Source organism: Musa acuminata, chromosome BXJ3-4, assembly GCF_036884655.1.
Source record: "Musa acuminata AAA Group cultivar baxijiao chromosome BXJ3-4, Cavendish_Baxijiao_AAA, whole genome shotgun sequence".
NCBI classification, from domain to species: domain Eukaryota; kingdom Viridiplantae; phylum Streptophyta; class Magnoliopsida; order Zingiberales; family Musaceae; genus Musa; species Musa acuminata.
In genome coordinates, this window is record NC_088352.1 from 37,341,783 (window position 1) to 37,354,918 (window position 13,136).

Consider the following 13,136-nt stretch of genomic DNA (forward strand, 5'->3'; position numbering starts at 1 on the left):
TGGAGAGTTTGTCAGTTTTTCACGAAGGCAAGGCTCCCTGTCAGAGTCCGAGTCAATTTTTATAAAGAGTCATCTTTACTAACCCTAATGGATCCTACCATATTGGGTATTAGATCTCCATCTAATTACCTTAGTATATTGGATATTGGATCTTCATCCAAGTATCCCTAGTTTAATGAAAATTAGATCTCTATCCAAATATCCACTCTAAGCTCTTATTAGGTCACATCCAATAGATCCAATAAAATATGGGCTTATTAGATATCACATATTTAATCCTCTATTCATTGCGTCATCCACCATATGTGTATGATCATTTAGGCCCAATATCGAGCTAATCGTGAGTTACACCTGCCAGAACTTCTTCTAACTTACAACTCCATATGATTTAGTGAATTATCATTCTATAATAATTCACTCAACTCATCGACTATGAACGTACTAAGCTGCTATGCCATAGTCCCTAAACGGTATAAGGGGATCTAATCCATTGAACATGTATGTCCTTAGTTACCATGTATCTATAGTCCATCATCCACCTAATATCTCAAAGATTGTATACCGAACATGATACTATCAAGTCCATACGAAATCTACTCGAGCCTCGCTCTAATCAGATTCTCTCAATCCGAATGACCATGACTAGTGATTTGCTTGAGCGAGAATATACAAGACATTCCTCTCATGACACTGAGTGCGAATGATCTTCTATTGATACTCAATTACCCTCGTAAGGTTGGCTACCACTCTCGATAACCGACTATACTAGATCTAAAATTTTCAGACCTATAAGTCTAGTATGAAAAAGTGGAGTACTCATAAAGAGCATTATTGGTGTCTCAAGTGTATGGACCAAACACACAATTAAAACCATGAAACTATTGTCTAACGATGAGGTATCATTAACCATCCAATATTTCATTAACAGATCATTCGGTAAACTCATTCTCCAATGATTACCTACATTATATCCCTAGTGTCCCAACACAAGCAGCTATGAGACCAGCTACATCCATTATATGGATGGATATATAATACACTAGTCTCTCTGATTATTTCGATGTCCATCTCAAGTAACCTATGACCAGGAATATTTAGAGTATGTGTTTATAAGTGAATTGGTCTCATTATCATGATCTCATAATGATCTAATTCCTATTGCATAGATCCAAAGATATTACAATATATTTATTATCCAATATAAAGTAAGAATATTATTAGAATATTCTCACTTTATATTACAATATATTTATCATTCAATTAGTCACCTATGGTGACTAGTTGGCGAGATGAGATTGGTTACCAGAATATTACCTATCATTTATTCCCCGTACTTGCAAAAGGGTTTGAAGTACGTTGTTCAGCCCATTTGACACGAGAACATTCGAGATCTCGTCTTGCAGGTCAAGCTTTCTTGATTCAAGTGTCTTGACATATTAGCTTTATACTACTATCGTAGCAAATTAGTTTTGGTGTGGGTCAAATTTTCTTGACTCACATCTTAGGCACATTTAACCCAATGTCTCTATTGTAGTAGATTTAGTGTGGGTTGAAAATTTCTTGACTCATGCCTTAGGCATATTTGGTCTAATATATCCGTCATAGAGAATTTGATGTGGGTCATATTTTTTTTGACTCATACACCTTGAACACATTTAGCCTAATGTCTCAACTATAGTGGATTTGGCGCTAGTCGAATTTTTCTAACTCACATGCTTTAGGCACATTTAGTCTCGCATCTCCACTTTAGCGGATTTGGCATAGGTGGGATTTTTTTAACTTATATTGCCTTTGGCACATTTAGCCCGACGTCTCTGTCGTAGCAGATTTAGAGCGAGTTGAATTTTTTCAACTTACACGCCTTTGGCACATTTGACCCGACATCTTAGTTATAGTAGATTTAGTGTGAGTTGAATTTTCTTGACTCACACGCCTTGGGCACGTTTGGCCCAGCATCTCTACTATAGCGGATTTAGCGTAAGTCAAATTTTTCTGACTCACACAACTCGGGTACATTTGGCCCAGTGTCTTCGCTATACCAGATTTGGCGTGAGTCAAATTTTCCTTATTTACACACATCAGGCACATTTGTCCCGGTGTCTCTACCGTAGTGTGTCTCAAGCTTCCACCATATCGAGCCTTCTTCCCTTCTCACTATAGCATATCTCGAACTTTCGTCGTAGCGGGCCTTCTTCCCTTCTCCGTCATAGTAGATCTCGGACTTCCATCGTAGTAAGCCTTCTTCCTTCTCCAGATCTCAAGCTTCCACTATAGCGAGCCTACTTCCCTTCTCTGCCATAGCGGAACTCAGGCTTCCACCAGAGCGGTCCTTCCTTTTTCTACCATAGTGGAACTTGGGCTTCAGACCTTTCTCCCTTCTCTACCATGGTAGATCTTAAGCTTCAGCTATAGAAGGTCTTGGTCCCTTCTCCTCCATAGTAGTCCTTCACCTTCTCTCCACCATGGCAAGCCTCCACCTTTCCTCCATGGCAGATTTTGGAGCCTCACTCCAATGTGGGTAATTTCATGACTTGTTCATGGAGGTAGTAGATCCACAGAAGCTAACATCCTATGGTGGGCTTGGGAAAGAAGGTGGTGAGGCTGTGGTCGATACAGGACTCCACGGATGACTCTCGGGTCACCGTCGAGACCGAACAAGGCACTACAACACCCGACACAGAGCCCGACCCCTTCTTTAGGTGGTGCAGGCACATACCTAGAGACAATTTGTGCCACAGTTAAAGATTAAAAATGAAAGTAGAGCGGGGAGGTTCGAGTTGTACCCTAAGGGGTTAGGCTAAAGCTTTCATCGACCAACCAGTACTCATCCATCTTCCTCACCACCTCATAGGATGAAAGAATCTTCCTTAAGTAATGCACATGATTTGTCCCCTCGTCTGACATGAAAGGGGAGTGTTATCAACAGTGCATGCTGACAAGACGAGGGTGAATCCCCATTCATGGCTGGCACTCATGAAAAAGTAGCATTCCCTCCAACCTTTGTTATTTGAAGGGGCACTTCCCACCTTGAAGCCTCCTCGGGTGACCTAATAGTATATGCTCTATCTCTTGCATGACCAAAAGCAGGAGGTGAAGAGAGTGCGAGATAATATGATGTCGACGCCTCGACACTTCTTGATGAATGCTATGAGATAGTGTTATGAGTTAGGCACCATATGAAAAGGTGAAATCCTTCACCATTGGAGACATGACTTAATGATTGGATATAAGAGGAGACGAAGTCTCACCTCGAGGGCATCACTAGGGAGGCAGAAGCCCCCTAAAACTAGGTCGAAGGTGCACTAGTCGGGTCAAGGGACATGCAACTCAAAGTTGGTCGAGGTGCAGTATTGGGATCGCAGGCAATCCAAGAGGGATGCACTCACTACCAAGTCAGAGTCGTGAGAGCTCTTCATGGACTCCAAGTCTCAGAGAGCCCTTAAGTTTTCATAAGATGCATCCTTCAAAAAGGACAACCCAACTTGCTCTACCCTCACATTGCCCGAAGACGAAGCGTGAAGGGGATGACCCAACTTGCTCCACCCTCATGTCATGATGGTGAAGTCAAGTAGTCTAGGAAGAAGCACGAGACCTTAGTGCGGAGGGCCTCATGTTTTGAGAAGGGGGATGTACCTAAATTTTCATCTTGGGGGTCGATGCACCCCCCAACAGCACCCGTAGGAGGTCGAGATCCTATGCCCGAGGGTTCACCTTGGGGCCATGATGCTCTCCAACAGTGCCCGCGAGAGGCTAAGGTCCTATGACGAGCTCGGGAAAGAAGGTGGTGAGGTCGTGGTCAGTGCGGGACTTATGCAGGGGTAAATCTTTGCTCTTCATGGCCTTGCAAATGGCTGACCTCCTTGACTCTCCCTTCAGATGCCCCGTTAGAGCCCCACTAGGAAGGCCTCAAGCATGCTCAGAAGGTGTGAGGCGAGGGTGTGGTTGTATAGTAATACTGCCATGTATCATTTGTTTGGGGATGGAGAAGCAAATCTATTATTCTCCTTCGAAGGTCCTAATTTATACATGCTTCCATAACGAAGTGGTGGTAAGTTGCATCACGTTTGGTCCCTTGAACTTTTTCCTAATGCAAACCTGCTCTTAGTTTGCAGCATCATCACTACATGACAGCTCTAATTGATCGGGTTTGAGATGCTAGTGCTGTGATTGACCAATAGTATTAGTGATCGATGATCTCCATGATGAGGTTGAGGCTCTGAAGAAGGGATCAACCTAGGTTGTTGTCGCTGAGGCCGAGGCTCAAGCGATAGAGTTGGCTGGTTAGTTGGAAGATGTAGAGCAAAAGCTAGGGGATATAGAGAAGAAGCTAGGGGACGTAGAACAACACTTAACCAGCTTGCCAAACAACTGAAGGAGGTTTCAGAGAAATAACCATGTCATGGAGAATGAGATACTATATATTTCCCATGAGATAGAGGCTGCCTCGGCCAAGGAATCAAAGGAGGTGTTGAAAGGTCAACAAAGTTGCATTCCAGAGCAAGAGAAGAACATGATCGCTGCCTACAAGGAGTCCGCTAGGTTTTAGAAGGGCTTGGTGAGGTTGGGATGGGTCTCATACCAATACGAGTATCAAGTCTTTCTGGCCCACTTTAAGGCGAGGTACCTGTAGTTGGAGGTCAAGGAGAACGACTGAGGTGGTTTCCGACTCATCGATAAGTTTCTGCATGAAGGTCATTATTAGGGGTGTTTCCCGACCGAACCCCTCAAACACTCAAGTTAGCTTTGGAGTGGTTTGTCATGTAAAGAGGTTATTTTCAAAGAGATCTGACCTTTGGGCTAGCACTGGGGGTCAGCTTTTATACCTATTCAGGCGAGAGAATCACTTATAATGGCCATAACGCCTTTTCTCTAACATTTCATCTACAGGGGTGGTAGGCTTGTAATGGTTGTAATGCCTTCCCTTTGAGATTCTGTCCATGGGGGCGGTAGACCTATAATAATTGTAATGTCTTCCCCTTAGCATTTTGTTCATGAGACCCGACCTAGGGAGGGTAGACCCAAACGATCATTCGTACATTGTCCAAGGAGATTCACAAGGTTGACCCAAATAACCTCTCATGAATGGCCTAATAGACCATAACTACCTCTATGTCACTATCGTATGGGGGGTAACTGCGCCTTCATTTTTCATGTTAGTACCCTTATGGTGATCAACTGATGGGATATGATTGGTTACCAGAATATTACCTATCAGTTACCCAAAATAACGTGCAATGTTTCACTATTATAAAGTAGCATGCCAATATTTTGGTTCTAATAAAAGTAGGATGTCAATGCAGCATCATCTCTCAGCCGACACAATTGCTCCATCCTAGTCTTTGTTAAGTTTGCGAATGAAAGATTCTATATCCCTAGTTTGAAGGTTTGTTTCAAGAATCATCAAAATGGGCAAATTTTACATTCTAGTGATGTGAAAAATAAGGGACATAACACTTATGGATACCATAATAAAGCATTTTAAGTTCTTTGATTATTGGTATTTGGGTTGTTTATGGAAGTTAGTAGCTTAAGGTTTAGATTCTAAATTTTTCTTTTTGAATTTATGTTTGAGAGTGAAAAAAAGTAGGCTTTCAACATTTGGGGTATTATTTTTATAAATTTTTTTTACCATTTAAGGTCATCCTTGTCTTGTAGGAAGGCACATTCCTCCTCCATAGTACAATCCGTATCTTTCTCCTTCACCACCCTTTGAATAAGATAGATAGCTAAAGTAGTCCTTCTTGGAGGTGGCAACAATAGTGAAAGAAGACTCTTGTATAGGCGCTAAAGTCAAGAAGAAAAATTCATCCATCAAATCATATAAGATATAAGAGGACGAAAGAAGGTTAAATGGGTTAGATAGAAAAAGATGAAAGATAAAAAGAGGAGAGGTAGATTTGGAAAGAGCAAGGGTTCAAGGAGAGGGTGTGTAGAGAAGATGACGGGACATGAGATGAGAGGATGGTTGGGATGAGGAGCGAAAGGGAGATTTGATCAATATTTACTGCCCTTCAAGTTGTAGTTGGTATGTTGTCAATGAGGCTAGTGCTAAAAGAGATTTGAAGGGAAGGAGCTTACTGGGCATACCCATTATGGGGGAGGTTGACCGGACTCAACTAACGGGCATATTTATGGAAATCGCGACCAATCTTTTCGGGGGAGTGAATGAGTATATGACAATATTATTTATATCCATTGCACATATCACAAAAAAGTATATCCACTCTTCATATATATATATATATATATATATATATATATATATATATATATATATATATATATATATATATATATAGTGGATGCATAATATGTTTTGTACCTACACACTTTTGACTGTTTGCTTGTTCTCCTCTTTCCTCTGACTGACTCTCGTTGTTGTCCGTCGTTGCTGAACCTTCACCGCCTCTTGGCCAGATCAAACGTCCGCTTCAGAAACTGGTTGGCCAGCTCGTCGTCCCTGTGGCACAGCACCCTCAACACCGTGTTAGGATCCGCCCGGTTCCACCTCCCTGTTGTCGGCGGCATAGGCACCTTCGTACCCACCGGCACTCCATCCCCGCTGACACCAGTGACGCTGACCCCGCTAGCCTCGCACGCCGCGATGCTGAAGTCTTCGATCAGCCTCTCCGTCGGCAGCCCCATGAGCGTCACGATCCCTTCTACCACCTCCCCCTCCCGGCCCACCTCCTCCTCCCCGCAAGTGCTGAACACCCGCTTCAGGCCGCGGAAGTCGTCCAGCACCGTCTCGGAGTCCTCCCGCGCGAACGCCCGCTCGCTCCCCCCGGCCAGCAACACCATCAGGAACGCCTCGAACGACGCCTTCATCACCTCCTTCAACACCAGCGGATGCGCCCGTTCAGTGACGATCGACGCCAGCAGCGTCAGGTTGTGCTTCAGGATGCGGAGCCCTGGGCGCATCCTCGCTTCGGTGACGCTGTGGACGTAAAGCCCGTCGTAGAACAAGTGACGCGAGTCGAGGAAGATGAGGCGGTAGGCCGCCACCTCCGACACGTACTGGATGGCGTACTGCGCCGAGGAGAGGACGGGGTCGAAGTGGCTGGACGTGGCGCCGAAGCGGCGGTTGGAGCTCCCGAGGCGCGGGGAGGGGGACGGGCTGCCGCGGGAGAAGAAGGCGAGGGACTTGTCGAGGGCATGCAGATTGGCGATGAGGAAGTGAAGGGTGTTGAGGCGGATGTAGAGCCGCTGCGTGCCTCGGCTTGTGGATGGCCGTTGGTGCCCCGTGTTAATCGGGCCGTCCTCTCCGTGCAAGAGCCCGGCTCCGGCTCTGCAGGCCGTCTTCTTCCACAGCTTGATGAACTTGGAGTCCTGGTTGCATCTTGTCAGTGGGGGAAGGCTGGGCACGTAGCGTTGTTTGATCCCTGTGTACAGGAACATTCGAGTCCGAGTCTTAATCTGATGGACAGATTATGAGCAGTTATCGAAAGGCTTCCATACCGCATGCACCAATAAACTCAGTGTACTCCTGAAAGATGGTCTGCAAGCCATCAGCAAGGTCTTGAACCATGGCATCTCTGACTCCCAGTGGGATCTCAAAGAACTCATCCACGGTCACCTTGGCCAGCTTCATCAGATCCACAGCCGACTGGGCATAGGGCTCCTTCTTGGATCTCGGCATCCAGGTCTGGAAGTTCAACGAAATCCATCAGTACCTAATGAAGCTCTGAAGAAAAGCCGATGTGAAACAAACCTCGGTTTCTTTTGCTCTGTTAAGGAATTCCTTTCCCATACTCAACCTTTCTTCCATCCAATTCTTGAGGAGGTTTGCGACGACGGAATCCACCTCGTAAGCCACCATCTGCCTCACTATTTCCTTCCCACCATCTTCGCAGTCGGCGGAGTCCTCCATGAGCATCTGCACTAGGAGCTTCTCCAACTTTCCGGCAGATTGCAGGACTCGGACTAACTCAGTTGTGAGGCTTGTGACCTTGGCCAAGTACTGCTTCAGCACAATCCCAAAGCAGCCGTGGATCGCCACCATCGCGGCCGCAGTAGGGAGCGGGTGCCATTTCCTCAACACTGGGCTAAATGCGTCCTTTTCAAACACGGCCAGTTCCTCCGTATCACTCGCAAGTTGGACCAGAATGTTTCTTGGTTCATCATCTGCTTTGATCGTCATACTCTCATCAAGTGCTGCTCCATTCTCTAGTATCTGAACATATTTCAATTTGAATTGGCTTGTAATGAAACTTGAGATATATAATCGATGATCTCGTATATCAATGCAGCTAGAAGAAAGAGAATTGGCACCTTGGTGAATGCACTCCTTATGGAAGACTTTATGTAGTAATCTACCCTGTTTCCGGATGGATTCATCCCCACCTCGCCGTCATGGATGACGAAGACCATCCCACTGTTGCATAGATCCTCGCCGATGATCTTCGCTGTGGAGACTGCCAGAGAGAGTATGTGCTCCATGCTCGCTGTGGTTTCCTTGTCGAAGCACTCATGATAGTCTAACACCCTCCTCTCTGCCCAACGCTGCATCACAACCAGTACAGCAGACACGAGCCTCACGTAGTTAGCTTCGAGATCCGGCTTCTTCGCGTCGTTGGCGACCTCGGTCAGCATCGTCACCGCTGCGCACATCAGGTCCGGTTCGTTTTGTCCTGTTTCGATGTAGTGTTTGAAGAACAGCCACGCGAAGCAGACGTTGTGGATCATCCGGTTGATCCCTAAGGAAGGCCACGTCTTCTTCATCAATTCGACGAGCTCGTCGACCTCGTCCAACACCACGGTCTCCTCACGCAGGTCGAAGATGGAGTGCAGGAGAGCGAGGTAGAGATGAACGTTCAGAGGGTAGCCATCGGCCCAGTGGCATACTTCGGTGGAGGCACCACCGGAGCTTCGCCAAGCCAAGGCGACGACGGAGTTGCAGAGGTTGCGCATGACTTCCGAGTTCTTGCTGGTATCGATGGGTTTGATCTCACCGGCTCGGACGATCTCCAGCAGACGGATGGCCGCCGGGTTTTGCCGGTCTACAGGGAGCGAAGGGTATAAGAGAAGGGTTGCTTCAAGGATCTTGAGCTGGCGCCTCTGCCACTGGTGGTATTCTCGTGCGTCATTGAATTCGGAGGGCTTCAATTGGCGGAGGAGCTCCAGAGGAAGGATGATCGTCTCTGCTCTTCTGCCCATCTGTCGGCACACAATGCATACGTTCGAAGCATTCAATCAACAAAATTCCTTGTTCGATGAAGGGCCTAAAAATTCCAAGTTATGGAAATATGAAACAACCTTATTTAGTTCCAACATATCGAAATATCCAATTGAGAACACATTTGATGCCTCTTAATTTTCTTTTAGATCCATTTTTATTGCTGAATATATTTGTGAGTTCTAATTGCCTCTTAGTAGATTTTTTAATTCTACTAAGAAATGTGATTGAACAATCATTGAATAAATAAAATATAAAGAATATATTATTTTTTTAAAATTATAAATAATATAATATTTCATTCAAATAGACTCATCTAGATATAATAGTAATATTTTTTAATATAAATTTGTAATCTTTAAAATGTATTAAAAATTTGAGAGATCACTTTGAAGACTATTTGTCAAATCATTTTTAAGCTACATTATTATTATTTTTTTAGTAATGCATTCAAAGCTTTTAAGCTGATTTGTAACCAACAATGTATTCAAAGAGATTAATCTCTTTTAACACAAGCTAACATAGGGTAATTACCACCAATCATATCTCATAGATCGAGATAGAATTTCAAATAAATTTTTTAGTTCTTATGGTTAGACAGAAGTTCAATACTAAACCTATCAACCTAACCATTATAATCCATAGTTAAAAGGGTTATCTTAATTCACTAATTTTTTTTTGAGATATAGATTACCATTCTTATGGCTATGGTATCATGTAAAGAAAGGGAGAGATCATATTTAAGTACAACTCTTTCTAATAATAAGGTATTACTAGCTTAAGATCAAACTAAATAGAAAAAATTAAAACAAAAAAAAAAGAAAAACTATATATTGAACTACTCCTTACTCTATAGGCCTAAACACTCGGATAAATCAATAGGTGTAAGGTAATAATTTAAATTGAAGATATGCTTATCTCTAAAATTTAATCTAATAAATTTATTTAAAAGATAAAAAGATAAAAATTAAAATTAAAATCTTCCTTAAAAATAATACTTTAAATCTTAATAATATATAATAATTTCTAAGTTCAATATCCCGGAGACAAAAATAAATACTGCAGCGACAGGAAGTACATACTAATGTATCACCTGTCCGACGAGGGTTCTCATGAGGGTCTTCCTCAACCGGTGGTCGCTATGCTCCGTCACGCGCATCTGCAACCGCATGATCTCCGCAGAGGTCATCGGCCTCTTCAGCTTCCCCGGCGAGTTAAGCCCGCGGGTCATTCCCGTCCTCATCGGCGACGACCGCCTCGCCTTCAGCCCCAGCACCTTCTTGATCCGACTGTTCGGCACCGACATCCCCGGCCCCCACTTCGGAGATCCCTCCCCTCCGCTACCGCTGCCCCCGTCAAAAGCCGCCGCCGACCACGGCGACGACGACGACGACGGGAGGTAGTTCAGGGGGCTCCTGCTGCCGCCGCCGAAGCCGGGGGACGAGCGGCACGACATGAAGAAGATCTCGTACGCCGTCTCGCGGAGGTCGGACCGCCCGAGGGTGTCGAGCCTTCCGAAGGGGCAGTCGAGCTCGGCATGGCAGTCGGGATCCGGATCGGTGTCGGACCGTGAGATGGAGGAGAGGGAGGGGTGGCGGCCCATCCCGCGGCGACGGCTCAGGTCACTTCGTGCAGGGAGAGGGAGGGAAGGTGTGTGCCGGAGGCATGGCAGGCTACACCGGCAATGGTGCAATCGGAAGGTGTGGAGAAAGAGGCGGGAAGAAAGAATAGCGAAGAATGGGGAGGTGTCGGGTATTGTGGGATGGGAGAGGAGGGCGAGGGAAGACAAGCTAAGAAAGGGAGCGGAAAGAGAGGAGGGTGTGAGGATTGGTTCTGGCGTTGAGCTGGCGGCTAAGCTACCTCTCTTTTGAGCACTCTGTCTTTGCCAAGTCAAACTTGTGCCATGTCACTGCTATTACAATTGCAGAACTTGAGCCTTGCGCAAACAAATGAAGATATATACAATTATCATTAGAATGTAACAATATGTAGATGACTATGGTCTGAACTTAAGTCAAGATTTGGGCCGCATAATGCATTTTTTTATAAGAGAGAAATAGGTTCTTCCTTCAAAAAAAAAAAAAAAAAAATGAGATACAAAATAGGAGATTTTCTTGAGAGGAAAAAAATACTTAATAGACTATGTTATGGTGAGTGAAATAATATAACCAAAATTTCAGCATCATATTATTGATACATGAGAATTATGCGGATTGATATATCTAAGCTAGGTGATTGATATATTGGCACAAAGTGATCGACACCTTGATATCGTATGGTTGACTCATCGATGCAACACATTGATATCTTATGATTGATGAATCATTGTAAGGTGATTAACACACGATTGATACCTCTCAGCACCACGATACTTCGGTGCCACATAACAAGTATGATATAACCCAATAGCTTTGTTTTGTCTTACTAACTAATTATCTCCATCCTTTGATCTATACCATGTGTTAAAATGTTACTCTATCTCGAACTCAATGTGATTGATAATAGTTATATCTAAGATCAACATATTACATTCCCTTGAGCCATCCGGAGGTAATAGCTTTAGAAACTTTCTATCAAAAGAGGTTCCACAAGTACATCATAATAGACCCAATCTCAACTTGAAATATATCTAACCTATCTTACTAACTAACTTAAGCATTAGAGGAGTATTGTTGGGAGTGTTCTTATAATTTTATTATAATCTTATAGGGTTCAAATTGTATTAGTGAAGTTTGACTTGAGATGGACTCGAAAAAAAAAAAGTTAGATCTGAACTAGCTTCCACCTTGAATAATCACAATTTAATTTAACAAGTGTCGTAATTAAGATCTCTTCGAAAATTAAATTAATTTTAATATATATATATATATATATATATATATATATATATATATATATATATATATATATATATAATTTGTGAAGAGGTGTTAAAGTCGTATGAGGGAGCTTTATATAATTCTTTTTAACTTGGATGGATACATCCTATGCAGAGGAGACACTTAGTCATGTTGGATACTACTTATTCTTTTTTTTTGTATAGAGTCAATGTATCATAATAAAAAAAAATATTTTAAATGTGACATGTGCTTTAGATATTTTTTTATCTTGAACAAATGTATTGCGCATAAATGGATGTTTTGGGATGTGCTTAAAATGTTTTTTTGTCCTTAATCCATGTATCATACACAAAAATATATTTTAGGAGGGTTCTTTAAATATATATTTTTTATCTTAGGTAAATACATCGCATATAAATGGACACTCAGGATATTTTATATATTTTTTAAAATCTTAGATGGATTCTCAGTACATAAAACATGTTTTGAGTGTGTTAAATGTTATAACTATAAAAAAAAAATCTCATGTATATTTGTGTTGATAATTCTATAATAAGTGATTATAACGATACAATGATAGGAGCTTTTCTTCTCGATATGACATCAATATTCACGTTTTAAATGAGACAAACATTTGTTCTTTGACTTTACCCACTCAACTTGCATAGGTCAAACATTTAGGGCCAAAAACACTCTTTAAATATAGATTGCTAGCAAGGGCTCAATTCAACCCGTAAATTAATTTATTTATCAACATATTTTTTTTTTAAGATAAGTAATGAATATGAGATTTAAACCTAAAATAAAGTGTTTACTGTTAAGGTAATCAGCGACTTTCGCAAACTTTAAAGTTATATTGCAATATCAGCTTACTTTTTGTTAGAATTATTCGAGTATTAGGATGTTTTTCGTGTTCCCTATATTTTCCATAAAAATGATTCGAATTTAGATTATGTGTATGAAACCTTATGTTTGGAGATATTAGGGCGAATTTAAATATATAGGTAATTCAAGTTCAAGATAATGTGTCATATTTTTTCTCATTCTGATTCACTTAAATCCGATATAATCGGATTTGGAGAGATTCCGGGTCAGAAATAGGGTTCGGATTCGGATTCGGA

The 13,136-nt window shown here is 42.6% G+C and overlaps 1 protein-coding gene across 1 annotated transcript; it reads right to left on the bottom strand.

Annotated features, from left to right (window-relative positions):
• Positions 1 to 6,304: 6,304 nt before the first annotated feature.
• Positions 6,305 to 11,069, bottom strand: LOC135635173 (protein unc-13 homolog). Its single transcript, XM_065146067.1, has 5 exons — positions 10,269 to 11,069; positions 8,272 to 9,156; positions 7,712 to 8,173; positions 7,459 to 7,645; positions 6,305 to 7,382 (listed from the first exon to the last, which is right to left on the bottom strand). The coding sequence occupies exons 1-5, from the start codon at positions 10,776 to 10,778 to the stop codon at positions 6,400 to 6,402; spliced, it is 3,027 nt and encodes a 1,008-aa protein (XP_065002139.1). The 5' UTR covers positions 10,779 to 11,069; the 3' UTR covers positions 6,305 to 6,399.
• Between the last annotated feature and the right edge of the window lie 2,067 nt (positions 11,070 to 13,136).